Genomic DNA, 19,950 nt, shown 5'->3' with positions numbered 1-19,950 from the left:
CACTTGTATAAGGTTTTTGGGGGGAATTAATAAAAGCTGGATAGTTACCTTCTATATACTAGTGATGTGCGGATCAACAAAAAGTAGACCTGCACCCAACCCTAACCTGCCTTCTCCCAACCCCACAATCCACCACTATTTAAAGACCCGTACCTGACTCACCTCCATCTCTGACATCACAAAGGGGGAGGGGCAAGCACACCTCCATCTCTGACATCACAAATGGGGAGGGGCAAGCACACACCTATAACTTGAGGCTGTGAGAGGGAGAAGTGCTTGGTCCAAACTCAACCTGGATGTTGGCCTGAACCCAATGACCTGCAGGTAAACCAGCTTGTTTCAGGCCGAGCTGCACATCCCTACTGGGTTCACCTGCTTCCCATTAACCCCTCCCTTGTCAGATAAGTGGCTTCGGGAAAGGCACATTGCAGGACAACCTTTTATTCCCATAGCTCCCATAGTCTTAAAGGGGCGGTTCACCTTCAGGTAAACATTTGGTATGTTATAAAATGACCTATTACTAAACTTTTCAATTGGTCTTCATTTGTTATAGTTTTTTTTAATTATTTGGTTTCCTTTTCTGACTTTTTCTAGCTTCCAAATGGGGGTCACTGACCCCCGGCAGCCAAAAACTACTGCTTTGTGAGGCTATAATGTTATTGTTATTGTTACTTATCTTTTAATTTAAGCCCTCCTCTATTCATTCTTCTGCCTCTCTTTCCAACCACTGCCTAGCAACCAGATAGCTGCTCCAATTCCAAATTAGAGAGCTGCTGAACAAAAAGCTAAATAATTCAAAAACTGCAAATAACAAAAAATAAAGACCAATTGCAAACTGCCTCAAAATAGCATTCACTACATTATACTACAGGTATAGGACCCATTATCCTGAATGCTCGAGACAAAGGGTATTCCGGATAAGGGGTCTTTCCGTTATTTGGATCTCCATACCTTAAGTCTACTAAAAAATCAATAAAATGTTAATTAAACCCAACAGGACTATTTTGTATCCAATAATGATTATTTATATCTTAGTTGGGATCAGTTACAAGGTACTGCTTTGTTACTACAGAGAAAAAGGAAATCAGTTTTAAAATTCTGAATTATTTGATTAAAATGGAGTCTATGGAGACAGGCTTTCCATATGGAGACAGGCTTTCCGTAACTTTCCCTTTCTATAAACTGGGAACATTGCCATTGCACAGTACCAGGCATTGCCCATTGCCTTTACCAGGAATACACTGCTGCTGCTGAACTACAACTCTCAGCATTCTCTACAGGCAAAAGTTGGAAACAACCCTTGGCAGCGATTGGCGGCTCTTTGCATCAGTAGAATCAGCGGCAAATAAGGTCAACCACCGACGACCCAAAATAACCTCAGCAGAATGTACAACTGCAATTTTCATAATTGTTTCCCTTAAATTACAGTCTCCAGGCATGGAAACCATAAATTAAATCTGATAACACATTTCTGTTAATATTCTCCCTTTCATGTTGCTTACTTGCCACAATATAGAAGGCCACAATATAGAAGGCAATCCGCACAGATTACCTATCAGTAATTACAATTTTTTATATATATAAATGGATCTACCTACTATAACACCTAGTGGTTTGGCCCTAGTCTTATACATAGGTATTGTGGCTGTTTCTTAAAGGGGTTGTTCACTTTTGAATTAACTTTTACTATGACATAAACAGTGATATTGTGAGACAATTTGCACTTGGGTTTCATTCTTCTATATTTTGTAGTTTTGGTAACTGGTTGCTAGGGTCTTGTTTACCTTAGCAACCAGGCAGTAGTTTAAATGAGAGACTAGAATATGAATAGGAGAGGGACTGAATAGAAAGATAAGTAATAAAAATGAACAATGATAAAATTGTAAACTCACAGAGCAATAGTTTTTTTTGGCTACCGGGGTTGGAGAACCCTATTTGAAAGCTGGAAAAATGTAGAAGAGAAAGGCATAAAATATAAATAATGAAGACCAATTGCTAAGTTGCTAGGAATAGGACATTCTATAACATACTAAAAGTTAACGTAAAGGTAAACAACCCGTTTAATCTAGGGCTGCTATATATTGCTGGAGTACAAAACCCAGAATTCTCCAACATATTATCAAATATGTTGGGTGTTGTAGTCCAGCAATTTATGGGGACACTGGGTTTAGAAACCATTCTATAAGCTGTAGAACATTTATAGGTCAAGCCATTCTTGGATGACCAACCTTAGGTCTGGACCCTCCTCAGCTCATAAACTCAACAAAGTTACAAAAATTGGTTCATCAACCATTCAGCAAATATGTTTTTACCCCCAAATCTCACCCTAAATGAGGTATATCTAAAAGACAAGTTGACCCCAAATTTTACCCTAACTGGCACCCTGCCACTGAACCAGGGTGCTATAGCCTAGTATCCTCTGATTTTCATTGGAAACAGTGTGCAGAGTGGTCTGTAGAAGACGCGACATGGGGTAACTGTCCAAGGCCCTGCACGGGGTGTGGTAACAAAGAGCAGAAATTGCTAATTAGAGAGTTGGAGGTTAGCAGCTATAGGATCAGAGTAAAATGGCGATAGTAGGGCAAGATGGCGACTGTTGATATCAACTGCCCAACCTGCAGCACCAGAAGGGCCTTAGGTTGGACTGTGCTATTTTGGTTTCAATATAAATAATGGGGCCCATTACAAAGGTCCTGTAAGCAAATTTCCTTCTTGAAGGTGTTGGGGGTAATTGGAGCTTCAAGGCCATTGCCGGTTCAATGTACTAAAATATATCTGATCATATTTCTCAAGCAAATACATTTCCCAATAATACCATAAAAAAAGTCAGTCCATCAGCCGCTTACGAACCGCAGTCACCAAGAAGCTGCCTTCAGAGCCATCTCTCAGTACGTCCGTCTGGCACTTGCTACTTCTGAGGTAGAACAAACACAGGCTACGAGCCGACCCCAGTACAGCGCTCTCAGTCTGTGTACCCTGGGGGAGCTTGCCCTTTTACAGCTTGTAATCCTCCTCCACACAAAGCTGAGAGATGGTCTTCTTGATGCGGAGGGCGGTCAGCCGGGCCTTGCCGTTGGCGTACCAACATTCCCGCATTATTCTGCCCATGATTCGCAGAGCCTAAAATGACAATATAAATATCAGAGAACTGCTCCTTTAAAGGGAAAACTATACCCCCAAACAATGTAGGGTTCTTTAAATTACATAATTTACATAATAAAGACCATATGTAAAACCCTGCTTTATCTAAATAAACCATTTTCATAAAAATATACTTTTTAGTAGTATGTGCTATTGGGTAATCCTAAATAGAAAACTGCCATTTTAAGTACTAAGGGCCGCCCCCTGGGACCATATGATTCATGTAGCACACAACAAACCAATAGCATATACATGTTAGGTCACATCAGCGCATTAATAGACAAAGCTCTCTCCTTTACTCCCACACTACTTCCTGCATTATTTCCTGTCATGTGATCTCTAAGGAAGCACACAGACCATCTCTGAGGAAGCACACAGACCATCACAAAGTGGCGGCTCAAGGAAAAAGATTTAATAGGGAAAAATTTACTGATATATATATTCCAGTTTAGTAAGATTTATTAATAGGCCAATTAATATGATATAAACTGTTGGTTAAGTATTTGTTCCGTGGGTATAGGCTTTAAATTTCCTATACACTTACTTCAAAACTCTGCCACTGGTTTGGTATGCTGGGTCGCAACTTCTGCTCACAGACCACCTTCCTCACGTCTTCCAAAGAAGGGTCCGAAGGCACCATGTCATAATAAGGCAACTGGTATTCATCAACAACTCCTGTAATGGGTTAGTGCCAAGTGTTTAAGATTTAATGAGCAACAAAACTGTTGATTACAACTACAAGTAACAAGTGATCAACTTCTCTTAAATGGTATTAAAGGAGAAGGAAAGGCATTTTACTGCCAATAGATTCGCCACATTAGTGCTATACCATACCTGAGTAACCAGCCCTAGAAGCTTTCTCTGTTTGTTGAAGATATCAGCTGCCATTTTAGCTTGGTCTCAGTAACATCCGTGCTGCAGCTCTAGCTGCTGGTAACTCTGATTACAGCACAGTCGGGAGGGGGAGAGAGGAGACATAGGAGGGGGGAGGAGAAGGGAGGGGGAGAGAGGAGCAAACTGAACAGACGTGTGCCCTGAAGGATTTTTCTGAGAGACGAAGTCTGATACCGAAGAACACGTGTAAACAAAAGAAGAAAGAAATCCTGTGTTTCTTTTGATAGAGGACTTTCTGTGAGTGCTTATGGCTGTATTTACATAGACCTTTCTGATAAAGCTTACTTAGTTTTTACCTTTCCCTCTCCTTTATTATAATGAAGTTTAGGTATGGCACGAGCTGTGGCCATCCAGAATGGCAGGTTAGAGAAGGCTAAAACTAATTATACACCTTCATACAAGGTAGTAGCAAACAGAACAAGCGTAAATTATTTATACATTCACTTATTAAAAGATAAGTAAACCTTTAAAATAAGTAAATATAAAATTGATGAGATGCTATTCTAAGCACTTTTGCAAGATATTAAGGAATATATGTACTGTTAATACAAATGCATTTTATTACAAGAGCCCCACCTGCTGGCCAGTTTCCAATTGTGATCCAGTCAATGGACTTGTTAGAAGAAAGAGGGTTGGTCTGATGTTCTTCTGGTTAGGAAAAATATTAGAAACGTCAAGATAATCTTTGAGAGATCTTGAGGACTTTCCCAACCAGAAGAACTTCAAACCGGCCCTCTTTCTTTCTCCTGACAAGTTCCTTGACTATATCACTGTCGGAAATAGAACAGCAGGTGGCGCTAATGTAACAAAATAAATTCATATTACACACCCCCCATATCTTCAAATCTTGAAAAAAATGAATGTACAATAAACTGCAAATAGCACTCTCATCAACTTTGCATTTGCTTATTTTAAAAGTTTATTAACATCTAATATGATACAAATACAAAGGAAAAATGAAAAGCAGGCACAGCGGTGCCCCTTTAAGCCCTTATCTAAAGGCAACATTAGGTCCATATGCTGCGAATGAACATGGATTGCTAAAGACGTGCTTCATTGCCCGAGTACTATTATCTGCCGAGTAAGCCCTTTCATTCCTGGGACAATTGAGCACAAGTACCCCCTGCCATATGGCTTGGTTATAAAGTACAATGTAATTTAAGGCAGAGAACAAACAGAAACCAACCTCCCACGGAACATCTCCTGGCGATCTCCCAGTACACCAGGCCAAGGGAATAGATGTCTGAGCATTTGAACGAGTCAAAGTGATATGTGTTTATTGAATCGTCCAGCAATTCCGGAGCCATATACCTTTTAACAGAAGACAGAAGGACAAATATTTACAAGGGAGAGATCTGTATATCGGGTAAGGTCAGCTAAAAGCCCCCCCTGTGGCAGCTCATTATATCAATTAACCCCAGTGGCAGGTCATTATATCAGCTGACGGATCCCTGTTGGCACAAAGCAAATGTCTGCATCTGAGCCAGTGCCACTGTGCCATAGGAAAGTAACAGAGTTTGAGGATTAGTTGGTATTGTGTTAATTGTCTTTATTTTTGTAATGAAAACTCTTAAGGTCCCCATACACGGGCCGATAATAGCTGCCGATATTGGTCCCTTAGGCCGATTCGGCAGCTAATCGGCCTGTGTATGGGCACTACCGATGGGCCTGCCCGACCGATATCTGGCCGGAAATCTGTTCGGGGACCTCATCTGCTCATTGATGCGGTCCCCGATTCGACTTCGCCTATTCCCGTCGTTCTAATTCGATCGTTTGGTCCCAGGGCCAAACGACCGAATTAGTCTTGATTCACACAATATCACCCACCCTTAAGTGGGGGATATCGGGAGAAGATCCGCTCGCTTGGCGATCTGAAGGTGTATGGCCACCTTTACTCTTTATACTGCTGAAAACACATTCAAGTCTGCTCCAGGTCTAGTAACCAACAGCAACCAATCAAATGTATGCTTTCAAACAGCAGACCAATGGCCGCTACGTTCTAATGGGTTGTAATGGATTAATAAACCTACATGAGAAATTGCACTCAAACCCCCATATGAAATAAAAAGGAATTAAGTTTGCCCAGGAGCAGTACCGCACAGCAACCAATAAGATTTTTGCTTATAAAAAGGTAACCAGTAAATGCTACCTGCTGACTGGTTGCCCCCTTAGTCTAACACAGTGGCACTTTCACACAGTTTGTTGCTGCCCCCATCAACAAACATTCTTATGCTCCCACAGGGTAAATACCAGCTCCACCTCTGTATACAGATTGGTTGCTACCCTGTTCAAGGGTGACCACCACTCACATACAAATGCTAGTATATAACAATGTACCATGAGTATTATTCTGTTTACCCAAAAGTTCAGTTAAATAATTAAGGCCATTGTTTTGGGGTATCCCAAAATCAAATTTGCCCCATGTGATGCCCACAAGATGTAGAGGGACAGAAGCCCTGATGGAGTAGTAATATCAGTTCTGGCCCATTCTTACCTTTTGGTCCCTACCCTAGGATTCTGAGGGATATCTATTGTATTAGTTATGGAATCATGTTTGACCGCCAGACCTAGATCTGCAATGCAACACGTCTCGTTCTTCTTCACTAGAATATTTTTGGATTTCAGATCTCTGTGTGCAATGGCTGGTTTCCCTTTGAAAAAAAAATAAGCTTTTATCAGCACATTGTAAAAATCCAGTCATTTAAACTATATCATCTCTAGCAATGTCTCTAGCAATTTCTCACCATTGTGCCCTTTAGTGACCCCCATGTCTAAGCCACCTTCAGTATTTTCTATTTCTGTGCCCAGCTTTACATATTAAACTGTAACATGAAGGATACTGGGCCCACTAAAACTATACCTGGCATATTTTGGTAGCTTTTTCACACTTTTCCCATAGGAAAGTTCTCAGGTAAATCTCGTCTTACCCCAAACTCATTCTCTGCTTCCGATCTTTGTCTCACCCCTTTCCTTTTACCTTTAGCTCCCCATCAGTTTTCAACTATGTTTCCTACTCCAATGTTACATACTACCTTTCTGTATCCTATTAGCTCTACCTTCTCTCCATCCTCCCCAACACTCACCATATATTTCTACCAGTCTCCCACCCCTAAATATTTACACCAGCCTGTTTCCCTTCCATCATCTTCCTCTCCGCTTTCCTGCACCTCCTGTTCTCATCTACTCTTCATATCTTACCTTTTCCACTTTCACTCTTATCTACAAAGTCCTACAGATCCAGAACTTATCTTTCCTTCCCTCCTCGTATACCTGAACCTAGCATTTGCAATTAAGCCCTAATGTCCCTATTCCTTTCTATTTACAGTCCAGAATCCCTGCCCCCTAAAGCACATAGGTAAACACATAAAAATAATCCTACAGACACCTTCAGAAGCATAATCATGCCAGTGCCCCCTTTAGTGAAAGCACAAAGACCTGGCTTGGCCAAAGCATATAATGTCATGGCATACCTTGAGTACCAACAATTTCCATGTGTAGGTGAGCCAGCCCACTGACTACAGACAACGCCAGTTTCATCATTCCGCCTATAGTTACAGTGTTGCAGTTTAAATAATCAAACAAGGAGCCCTGTTCATGGAATTCCGATATAAGCCACAGCTGGGTCCAAGTGCCATTATCTACAGGGAAAATGTATTAACAATAAGAATACAGGCAATGCCATGTTACATGTACATTTAAAAGATGAATCTGTGACTAATTTTAAACATTCCAAGACTCTGCTGCTCTGTGGGGTCCCACTACATGCAGGACCCATGCCAGACACCCGTCTGAACCAACCAGAACATATAGGGTATATATACCTTTATTATCAGCAGCAATAAAGCCAAGGATATTTTCATGCCTTAGCATAACCGTCTGATATATCTCTGCCTCCCGGAACCAGGACCTTTCATCCCTAGAGGAGAAGATCTTTACAGCCACATCTTCCCCGCACCACTTTCCACGCCAAACTTCCCCAAATCGTCCCTTGCCAACAAGTTCCTGAATGACAACAGTCCTTGCAATAGTCCTTTGGACCAGCAGAGGCAAACCTAAAAGAAATGTAAAATATAAATGGAAGCAGATTATGAGCCTGCTTTTTTACTGCCCAAATGTGTTGGAAATTGATCTTAACGTCATTAAATCCCTGTATGTACAGTTATATATGATGCACTTTCACTTGATGTTAAAAGGGGAATTCAACCCATTTTTTATTCCATCTGTATATTTATTCTTATTGTCTAATTTATTATAACCATAGCTTTGATGCACAGAAATATGCTCCATAGAGTTATTTGCTCAAAATGCGTTAGGACCACCACACCCTCCATGCATACCTGACCCAGATCCAGAAGTAGTCATGTCATAAATAAGGTCTTTTAGTGATTTCCCAGCAATATCCAGGGGGCATTCTGTAAGAGGCTCCTCAACACATTGGCGCCGGGCTTTGTTCTTAGCACAGTAGCGCTCCTGGCAGACATATGCAGTTACCATTATGACTACTGACAAGAGGCATATAGAAACAGTGACGATCACCGTCAGCTCCACATGGCCCATGTGGGACACTCCCGGAGTCACTGCCAAGATAGAAGAGAAAAAGTAGAAGGTTAAGGTTCTTAAAAGCAGCATATAAACAAGTGAATATGCACTTTGGATGTCAGTACAGAGGCTAATATCTACTGCCGGTCTGTCCAACTGGAGGCCCATGAGGGGGATATAGCATTCCAAGAGATATTTATGGTCCCCAGGCTGCTCAAGAGCCCTACTGACCTCTCTGGATGACATCAATATTGATGAGAGTCCAATTCGAAGCACTTTTGAAATTTACATTTAGTGATTTTTTTTGAAGATTTCAGTATATTTAGGGATATATCTGCTGCTGATATGAATACATTTTGTTACAACAGCACCACCTGCTGGTCAGTTTCCGACCATAATCTAGTCGAGGAACTTGTCAGAAAAAAGGAAGAAGGTTGGTCTGATGTTCTCCTGGTTAGGAACAACATTAGAAACCCGAGATTACTTTTCTCATGTCTTTTCTAAACACAATAATATTATACCTTCATTCTTTCTTCTTATAAATTCCCTGATTGGATCACAGTTGGTTGGAAACTGACCAGCAAGTGGCGATGTTGTAACAAAATTAATTCATATTAAAAAAAAAAAAATTAAGAATGTAAATAGCAAAAGTGCTTGGAATAGAACTCTAATTAATTTTACATTCACTTATTTTAAAGGTTTACTTATCCATCGAACTATATGCTATATGAGCTATATATACAGGTCCTTTTCAAAAAATTAGCATATTGTGATAAAGTTCATTATTTTCTGTAATGTACTGATAAACATTAGACTTTCATATATTTTAGATTCATTACACACAACTGAAGTAGTTCAAGCCTTTTCTTGTTTTAATATTGATGATTGTGGCATACAGCTCATGAAAACCCAAAATTCCTATCTCAAAAAATTAGCATATCATGAAAAGGTTCTCTAAACGAGCTATTAACCTAATCATCTGAATCAACAAATTAACTCTAAAAACCTGCAAAAGATTCCTGAGGCTTTTAAAAACTCCCAGCCTGGTTCATTACTCAAAACCGCAATCATGGGTAAGACTGCCGACCTGACTGCTGTCCAGAAGGCCATCATTGACACCCTCAAGCAAGAGGGTAAGACACAGAAAGAAATTTCTGAATGAATAGGCTGTTCCCAGAGTGCTGTATCAAGGCACCTCAGTGGGAAGTCTGTGGGAAGGAAAAAGTGTGGCAGAAAATGCTGCACAACGAGAAGAGGTGACTGGGCCCTGAGGAAGATTGTGGAGAAGGACCGATTCCTGACCTTGGGGGACCTGCGGAAGCAGTGGACTGAGTCTGGAGTAGAAACATCCAGAGCCACCGTGTACAGGCGTGTGCAGGAAATGGGCTACAGGTGCCGCATTCCCCAGGTCAAGCCACTTTTGAACCAGAAACAGCGGCAGAAGCGCCTGACCTGGGCTACAGAGAAGCAGCACTGGACTGTTGCTCAGTGGTCCAAAGTATGTCATTCGGAAATCAAGGTGCCAGAGTCTGGAGGAAGACTGGGGAGAGGGAAATGCCAAAATGCCTGAAGTCCAGTGTCAAGTACCCACAGTCAGTGATGGTCTGGGGTGCCATGTCAGCTGCTGGTGTTGGTCCACTGTGTTTTATCAAGGGCAGGGTCAATGCAGCTAGCTATCAGGAGATTTTGGAGCACTTCATGCTTCCATCTGCTGAAAAGCTTTATGGAGATGAAGATTTCATTTTTCAGCACGACCTGGCACCTGCTCACAGTGCCAAAACCACTGGTAAATGGTTTACTGACCATGGTATTACTGTGCTCAATTGGCCTGCCAACTCTCCTGACCTGAACCCCATAGAGAATCTGTGGGATATTGTGAAGAGAAAGTTGAGAGACACAAGACCCAACACTCTGGATGAGCTTAAGGCCGCTATTGAAGCATCCTGGGCCTCCATAACACCTGAGCAGTGCCACAGGCTGATTGCCTCCATGCCACGCCACATTGAAGCAGTCATTTCTGCAAAAGGATTCCCGACCAAGTATTGAGTGCATAACTGAACATAATTATTTGAAGGTTGACTTTTTTTGTATTAAAAACACTTTTTTTTTATTGGGCGGATGAAATATGCTAATTTTTTGAGATAGGAATTTTGGGTTTTCATGAGCTGTATGCCACAATCATCAACATTAAAACAAGAAAAGGCTTGAACTACTTCAGTTGTGTGTAATGAATCTAAAATATATGAAAGTCTAATGTTTATCAGTACATTACAGAAAATAATGAACTTTATCACAATATGCTAATTTTTTGAAAAGGACCTGTATATATATGTGTGTGTACGTATGATTATTTTTTACTGTGATTCCTGAAAAATGAATGCATGTATTTCTAAAGCAAAGCTGTAAATAGCAATCTCGCCACCAAAAACCTGCCAAGATACAAATTTTAGAAATCAGAGGAAACAAACACAATTAGCAATAATAATAATAATATCAATTCAATAGAAAACCACGGTGAACAACAAAATAAATTCATCAGCCCCCGAGACGACTAGAAAATCACTTTTTTCGCCCCAATAAAATGCTGTTTAGCAGAACATATATATATGTTATATGCTGTTCTATCAAAGGTGTGTTTTAATAACAGTCTCCCTGTAACATGTGTCTTGACTTGACAAACTTGCCGAGGACCTTATCATCCTGTTGTGACTGTGATTCCTCATTATCGTAATGAATTCTAGAGGGTGTGAATTTCCCCACGGGGTGTAAGACTGTGTAACCCTTTCACTGCTAGAACAGCCTTAAATGCACTTACAGTAATAACACTCGGGATAGGCTAATGTGTCCCAGTCAACCCATACCCAAGCTATTAATGATACAACCCCATATAAACACATGGGTATGGTCGTTACAGCACTTGGTATCAGGGTTGGCATTTCAGTAAATAAGCAAACATGCTGGGAAAAATCAGAGAATACTGCCGGAGCTATGGATGGGGGTTTAAAGGGATAATAATTAGGGCTGAACACAATTTTTTCCTGTTTTTTAATTTGTAAATAATTAAAAGTTATTTCCTTTTTTTTAATGAAACTCTCATTCTACTTCCTGATCCCAAAAACCAAAAAAAGTCAAACCAATCAGCAGCCCACAGAGAAGCCTCTGTATAAACAAGTCCCTCCTTTCCCTCTGCTACAGACTTTTCTTTAGATAAAGAATAGCTTGTTAAACAGAAGCTTCTCAGTTGGTGCTGGTTTGATTGGCTTTGCGCTTTAGGATCAGGAAGTAGAATGTGTCATTTTCAGATTGTACCCTGCTTAGCACAGGAAATAATAAAAAACATAGATATTAGTTAAAGAATGGACTGAGCTATAAATTTGACATATGTCACTTTCATAGTCGGTTGGATCTTAGCTCAATGAAGTCACATTATACTGCAGCTTGTAAATCGCTGGTGGCTAAGGGGACCATTGTTAAAACTGAATATAACTCATAACCCACTAATGGAGCTTTAGCAAATGGACACCTAAGTCACCCAGTGTGGCCCCATTTGATGTCTAAAGGAAAATTAGGACAGGGGACTTGGGTTGGCAATATCAAAAATCATTAGACAGAGCCACTCAAGGCCAAGGACAGGTTTATGGGGCAACCAGACAGACCAATATCTGTCAGGTCTAAAATAATCCTTTTGGTAGAGAACTGTATAAGGCCAGTTCTTTGCTAATAGGTCCGTATAGGCCCCTATCATTGATCAGAACAACCCAGGTGGTCAAAATCAGCTGAAGACTCTCGTTTGACAATTTTACTAAATACAAAGACCTTCAGCCATTAGAATACTAACCGTGCAGCCAATGAGGGAGCTCTACTAAGCCCCTTGTCATGTCTCAAGTATCGAGGGCCCCCAAAGGAAGATCTGGGAACTCTGCCCTATCCCTAGTATAGCTTGTGTTTCCATTATAAATGAAGCTTCCTATTGTTCCCAACCCATTTATAAAGTGCTGCATGTAGAACAATAAACTCCATTTCAGGTATTAGCATAGCAACAAACCATCCTGCTGGTTCTGAAAGGACTGCTCCAAAGACTTTCTATCTACATAACAAATAAGCCGGGGAAGACCAAACCGCCGCGCACTTAAATCAGAGCAGATTATTTTAGAAGAAAAACGCGGCTGAAAGTTTAATGTACTCGGGGGCCCATTTATTAAACAATGTAATGGATCAGTGTGCAGAATACACAATTTTATTACTTTTTATTAACTTTTACAAGAAAAATGTAAACATGAATGGGTGCAGATATATCACTCCTGACAGGGCCTGCTGGCAAAATGCGTTGAGAAAACACACTGGGAAGGATTGTGCCCCATTGGGGATTTCACTGCAGATGCAAGAAAATTAATAACTACCTGTATTAGTCCAAATCTTTGGGTGTTAAATCCTACCGCCTCTGTCTACAAATCTGTCTACAAAATGTCCCTGTTTTAAAAAAAAGACTTGCTCTCACAGCCCCTTACTTACATTATATATATTATTTTTGTATTAATAGAAGACGAAGCTGCCATACTACTTTTAGTGCCAAAGTAAAATAAATACTTAGTTGTAGACTGCAATGAATCAGCAGCCCAGGGGCTAAGTTATAATTAAACTCTGTAGGATGCTCGCTTGGCTTTACATCCCACAGACACGGGAGCACCTTTATTCTATTCAGTAAAAACATTTATGCAAAGCTGCTGAGATATTTAAGGAATATAGCTGCCGTAAGGTTCTAACTACTGCCTGGTTTCTGGTATTAGGGGCCAACACAACATTTTTGCATTTCAAATACTGACATTAGAAAAAATGCAGAACTCAGTTCCATCCAGGGCTGTAAATCAGCTTTGTTCTTTTATACTGTTTCAGAAGTCTGAACCAGTAGTACAGTGAATATAAGCTAGAACCATAATGCATTCAGTAAATAAGCAGTTAATTATCCTCTATATATTGTCATTTATTGATGAGGGGGTGTTGTCATACTGTTGCATCGTCTATGAATTCCTCATTAGGCCATAAAGGAGAAAGAAAGGTACAATCACTGGGAGGGCACCCAGTGATTGTAATCGCTTACCTGATACCCTGGGCCAGTGTTCCTGTTAGCAGAAAACTGCTCCGGCCCAGGGTACCTGCGAGCGATCCTCTTCCTCCCATCTTCTTTCTTCACAAATTCGGGGCCAACACATGCACAGTAGAGTAAAGAAGCCATCTTTTTTGTTAAAGTTTGCCTTTTCACTTTTCACGGGGTATCAGGTAAGTGCCTAATATTTTGGTACCCCCAGTGATTGTACCTTTCCTTCTTCTTTTAAAGAACAGCATCGCTAATTAATGGCCACTAGCTGCTCCCACTCCCACTCCTGTGTATAAATGCTCTTTCAATGAAATAAGTATTTTATATTAAAGGAAAAGTTAATACAATAAACTCACTATTCATGTAAAGGCACAAATTAAGGTGTGCTATCTGATTAGTAGTTTTTAGAAACTGCCACTAGAGGGCACTTACATATCTCATGTGTTCATGAATCACTATTAAAGCCCTATAGGTGTTGTTATTATTATCCCTTATAATACACAAGTGATACTCAGAGTTCCCTGTATAACTCAGCCTGCAGTCTTGTGCCTTTATATGGGCACATAACCCCTCAGTGACTGCTAATATCCATATCATTTACAGAAGGGGGTACATTATCCCTTATAATACATGAGTGATACTCAAGAGTTCCCTGTATAACTCAGCCTGCAGCCTTGTGCCTTTATATGGGCACAGAACCCCTCAGTGACTGCTAATATCCTTATCATTTACAGTAGGGGGTACATTATCCCTTATAATACATGAGTGATACTCAAGAGTTCCCTGTATAACTCAGCCTGCAGCCTTGTGCCTTTATATGGGCACAGAACCCCTCAGTGACTTCTAATATCCTTATCATTTACAGTAGGGGGTACATTATCCCTTATAATACATGAGTGATACTCAAGAGTTCCCTGTATAACTCAGCCTGCAGCCTTGTGCCTTTATATGGGCACAGAACCCCTCAGTGACTTCTAATATCCTTATCATTTACAGTAGGGGGTACATTATCCCTTATAATACATAAGTGATACTCAGAGTCCCCTGTATAACTCAGCCTGCAGCCTTGTGCCTTTATATGGGCACAGAACCCCTCAGTGACTTCTAATATCCTTAACTGTTGCTTTGTAAGTGTAAAGTAGAAATATAAAGGGAAGGTCTCTAAACCATAAGGACTTATATTAAAGAGCATTTATTTTATTTTCATATGGCCAAGTCCTTTTGTGCTGTCCCTTTTCATATTTGTGCAATACCAACATATTAAAGGCCATACTAAGGGACAGAATTACCTACTGTCGATTTCAGGAAGGGCTGGCACTAACTTATCATTGACAATAAATTATATAATTCTACGAGGAGGATCTAGTTACCCTTTAACCATCCAATTACACTGCCTTATGCCAACATACTATTATATAAACATATATAAACTCAAAGAATGACTTTACGTCACTGAACATTACACCTAGATCAATGTGTCAGTTCATCATAAACAAAATACATTCTGCTCTGTGGGGTTGCTCTGAGCTCCGCATCTAAACAACACTTTTTTCCAGCATAGAAATGGAATTTTTATTTTTGCCAGTGTCCACAAAAAGAGTTTCAGACCCAAAAACAAACTTCAGATGTTATGCATTTTCACATTAATTCATGAGTGGGACAATTTTTTAGGATACTGCCATATCTGAGATAAAACCATGAGAAGTACAACTGTTTTTATGGCAAACACACATTCTGTTATTCATAGTAGTAGGTAGGACACCACAGGGACAATATTTCATTAAAGTATGTGGCTGAAGATACCCCGCAGAGCAAACATGGCTGCCCCCCTCTCAAATAAATACACATTTATATACAGGTAACATGTAGTCCAACTTACACATTTACATAGTTACCCTTTAAACCTCAGGGCAAAAGCACAGATGCTATTTCTGCAGTCGGAACAAACATCCTCAGAAGGCCTTTGCTTCACTTTTACCCAAATATTGCTTCTTGTGCAATGAAAAATAAGAGTAAATTAGCTTTGGCACCACTGAGAGATCTAATGGGAATTTCAGCAAGTGAGTAGGGCAAAAGGCCTTGTTCTTTTGCTGCAGGACAAGAAAACAATTAGCAGGCAGGCAGCGTCCAGAAAGAGAGAGAGCTGGCAGAAATGTGCCATACAAAAACCGTGTGATTGGAAGTGTGACCGACGCTGTGAAGCAGATCTTTGTCCCACAGGAACATTACCTTATGTGCACATTTAGGGCAATATAGACAATTCAGCTGCCTTCAGTGCCATGGCTAAAAGGTGTATATCCAGAGATGTGGTTTGGGATCCCAAGCACGTGGGCCCCATAGAATGCCAAATATTTCTTTGTTTTATCTATTGTATTTAATGGGAAGTTGTAACCGTGGGACAGGGTGTATATTAAGGCAAGATGGTGTCAGGGTATATAACTGTAGAATAGTGTGTATAGTAGGGCAACTGTAATAAGGGGATGGATAGGAGAAGGGTAGGGGGCAGGTAGGTGATGGGTAGGGGACAGGAGGGGGCACATACTTACCTAGCCTCCTGCCCACCCCTCACCAATACAGCACTAACTAACACAGTCAGAACTATATTCTTGGGAAATACAGGAAAGGCAGAACGCAGTTTGCAAAGTGTAAAACACTGCCCAACTCAAGCCTTTTTTGCACTTCACTGCACTCTGCTTAGAAAATGGACCCCTAAATAGATGCTGTAAGATGTCATTAAAAAGCAGAAGAACTTTAAACTGGATTACTCAAGGCATTTGAACCAGGCCCAACTACTAAGCCCTGGGGGAAAACAATGTAATCCAAACACACCAGTACCACCAACTGTTGGTGTGCAGGTAGGTTAGGGGTGGAACAAAAATGTTAAAGACTATGGGTGGAAGAGACTTTCAAAGGCTGTTCCAGGATGATCCACATTCTGTCATAGCTGAGCCTGGACCCAGCACCCAGTGGAACCCATCACCCATATAGTTAAAACTTTCTTGAAACCTGACCCTGTCCAACAGCGATGAACAGATCTGTATGAAACCAAATGGATCTCAAGGATTTCTGCTGAAAATGTTAAATTGCGTGGGTTAGGATGGAATGTTTCTAGATTCCATTAACAGAGGATATGGCTACACAGCCATGGCAGAAACACTAGCCTTTTGGCTTCTTCCCCTATTGCTATTGCTGTTGGGTCTGGGTCACAAAACTGTCAGCATTCTGTGAAGGTCCAAGTGAAGGTTGTGAATGTTACGTTGGGTTATACTGGGATGGCAGCAAAAAATATTCTGTCTTCCAGTTCTACCTATCGGTTCTGAGTCAGCGCTAAGCCTTGAAAATGGCTGCTGCATATCCTGCACTAGATAAGATAAGGTGATATTGGGGACCATGGGTCACAGCTGACATATTGAGGTGTTGTGATGAACAGCAGCAAAAGAGGTGAAGAGTTTGAGGAGTAACATCTCTCATAAATGGCTCTGTGGGAGATTCCACTGTAACATACAGAGAGAAAGTCTGCCCAGCAACCCCACGTAGGGCTGGGCCAATGAGCCGCTTGTATTTGTGCCATATAATCAAATGTTAACCTTTGTTCCTTTTGGCTTATGCGCAGGGTGGGCTTTTGTACATGCTCATTTAGAACTCCTCAGAATTCTCCTAACATTGGGTAAATGTGTGCTGGAGCTTATAGCAACCAATCAGAGAACTACTCCATAATTCTCTACTAGCCAGACCAAAGGTCTCTGCTGATATGGTTGCTATGGGTTAAAACTCTGTCCAGAGTTGGTAAATGAGCCCCAGTGTATGTTAAGATTGGGCATAATGGAAAAATCTGTATATATCACTGATAATGGCAACAAGCGGCCTGTTTATAGTTTATTACTGGCCTACAGCCCCACGTGCAATACAGCATTGCCATGACAACACTTCCAAACATGCCCTGTATTTCACCACTAGATGCAGTTGTTTTTCATTCTTGTGAGGTGAATACTAGGTGCAAAGAGGGAAGCATTTTATGCATTTCATGCGATAGATACGTTACCAACGCAGCCTTTTGTTACTTTGAAAAACGGCTAATATTTACACTAATGCCCCCGTGGGTTGGGGCAAGCTACAGAACACTGAAGTTGGTTAGCCAGAGTGCTACAGCTATTACACAGCATTACCTGCCGGCAGTCGGAGTGTTATATTGTTACAGAAATCAGACAGGCAACACTCGGTCCTAGTGATATTGTTTGAACTGTGGCAGAAAACCTGAGCTTTAAACTCGGGCAGCGAGATACAGGATTTCAGCACCTCCTCCTTCCCATGGGTGAGCATCACAGACGTCCAACAGGCCCCTTCTGTCTGACACGTGTAGTTTGTGTTCTCACACAGCAGGCACACACACTTCAGACCTGTAATACACACAAATAACAAAAAACAATATCAAATATATATATATATATAACAATATATGATATAATATATGATATAATATATATTTTCCTTTTTCTCTGTAATAATAATACAGAACCTTGTACTTTATTTTAACTAAGATTAATTAATTAATTATTAATTATTACTTACTGGAGGCAAAACAATCCTATTGGGTTTATTTAATGATTATTTTTTAGTAAATTTAAAGCAAGGAGATCCAAATTACAGAAAGACCCCTTTGGAATATCCCAGGAAGCCCAAGCATTCTGGATAATAAGTCCCATACCTGTATATATTATATATATTATATATATATATATATATATATATATATATATATATATATATATATATATATATATATATATATATATATATATATAGACAGTGTCGGACTGGGACCCCAGGGGCCCACCAGAAAACCCTAGGCCCGCTTTCCAAACTATTTTTCCTCCTTTCCTCACCCAACCTCTTCTCTTTATTCTCCTAGTCCAGTGCTGTCCAACTGGCAGCCCGCGGGCCCTCTGTGTGGCCCCCCACCTGTCTGGCTGCTTTGATGGCTTACTCTTGTGTAAGCTTTAAATGGTATCAGTACTGTGATTACTGCATGGTTCTCACCTCAGATTCAGGCTGTAATCAGGCTGTATTGTTTCAATATGTAATCCCCTGTGTTGTTCACACCTTTTAATCTCTGCATTGTTCACCCCCTGCAGTGTTCACACCTCAGGCTCAGGCTGTAATCACTCTCATTGTTCCCCTGTTCACACCTCAGGAGCAGTAGAAACCCACAAATAATCCCTGCATACTACAAAAAGAACATATACTGAGGTGGTACTACAATTAAAAAGTTTTTTAATATATAGTTATTGTGCAGACTGTAGGAGCATTGCCAGCATTGTGTCACTGTAGGCTGCCTGTGTGTGCCATACATACAGGCAGCATAGGGCAAGCAGAGTATGGCACACACAGGCAGGGTAGGGAAGGCAGAGTATGGCACACACAGACCAAGTTTGGCACAAACCAGCCAAGAATGGCACACACAGTGAAAGTATGGCACACGCAGGCAGGGTAGGGAAGGCAGAGTATGGCACACACAGGCAGGGTAGGGAAGGCAGAGTATGGCACACACAGGCAGGGTAGGGCAGGCAGAGTATGGCACACACAGGCCAGGTATGGCACAAACCAGCCAAGAATGGCACACACAGTGAAAGTATGGCACGCAGGCAGGGTAGGGCAGGCAGAGTATGGCACACACAGGCAGGGTAGGGAAGGCAGAGTATGGCACACACAAAGGCAGGGTAGGGCAGGCAGAGTATGGCACACAGGCAGGGTAGGGCAGGCAGAGTATGGCAGGTTTTTGCTGTACTACAACCATTAATATGGGTATGGTCATGTGATAACATGGGTGTGGTTTCAAGTGGGTGCGGTTTCAAAAAGGGGAGTGGTCAAAACTGGCTTCCATTATCGGCCCTCCACCACGTAGGTCGAAAAAATTCCGGCCCTCGGTACAACAGAAGTTGGACAGCACTGTCCTAGTCTATTTATTTACATGCTAGCATATATTCTTTCATCTATTTCTTATCTTTCTTCCCATTCAGAAATAGGGAATGACCATGAAACAGGCTAAATGGTTAGAAGCAGGAGGGCCCACTGACACCTGGGCCCACCGGGAGTTTTCCTGGTATCCTGGTGGGCCAGTCTGACACTGTATATAGAGAGGAGAGAAATGATGGCACTCACAGGAATTTTCGCACAGGAGACATCAGGTAAAGTAAAAAAGGTGAGGTGAGGTTTTATTCAGTCCAACGTTTCAGTTCTGATGTCTCCACCTGATGTCTCCTGTTCGTCTTTTTTCTCCTATC

The 19,950-nt window shown here is 41.1% G+C and overlaps 1 protein-coding gene across 1 annotated transcript in view; it reads right to left on the bottom strand.

The window, feature by feature from the left end:
- Nucleotides 1-2,292: 2,292 nt before the first annotated feature.
- acvr1c (activin A receptor type 1C) overlaps nucleotides 2,293-19,950 on the bottom strand; it is a 45,243-nt gene continuing 27,585 nt past the window's right edge. Inside the window, exons 2-9 of the mRNA XM_002933270.5 lie at nucleotides 17,836-18,066; nucleotides 8,373-8,612; nucleotides 7,857-8,087; nucleotides 7,506-7,673; nucleotides 6,530-6,686; nucleotides 5,222-5,346; nucleotides 3,686-3,816; nucleotides 2,293-3,120 (exon numbers count right to left, since the gene is read on the bottom strand). Of these exons, the coding sequence (XP_002933316.2) occupies nucleotides 2,995-3,120; nucleotides 3,686-3,816; nucleotides 5,222-5,346; nucleotides 6,530-6,686; nucleotides 7,506-7,673; nucleotides 7,857-8,087; nucleotides 8,373-8,612; nucleotides 17,836-18,066 (1,409 nt within the window). The 3' untranslated portion in view covers nucleotides 2,293-2,994. The remainder of the gene's footprint in view (nucleotides 3,121-3,685; nucleotides 3,817-5,221; nucleotides 5,347-6,529; nucleotides 6,687-7,505; nucleotides 7,674-7,856; nucleotides 8,088-8,372; nucleotides 8,613-17,835; nucleotides 18,067-19,950) is intronic.

This window comes from Xenopus tropicalis, chromosome 9 (genome assembly GCF_000004195.4).
Source record: "Xenopus tropicalis strain Nigerian chromosome 9, UCB_Xtro_10.0, whole genome shotgun sequence".
Classification (NCBI taxonomy): Eukaryota; Metazoa; Chordata; class Amphibia; order Anura; family Pipidae; genus Xenopus; species Xenopus tropicalis.
Note: the sequence above shows the minus strand (reverse complement) of the source record. Positions and strands in the feature narration are given on the sequence as shown.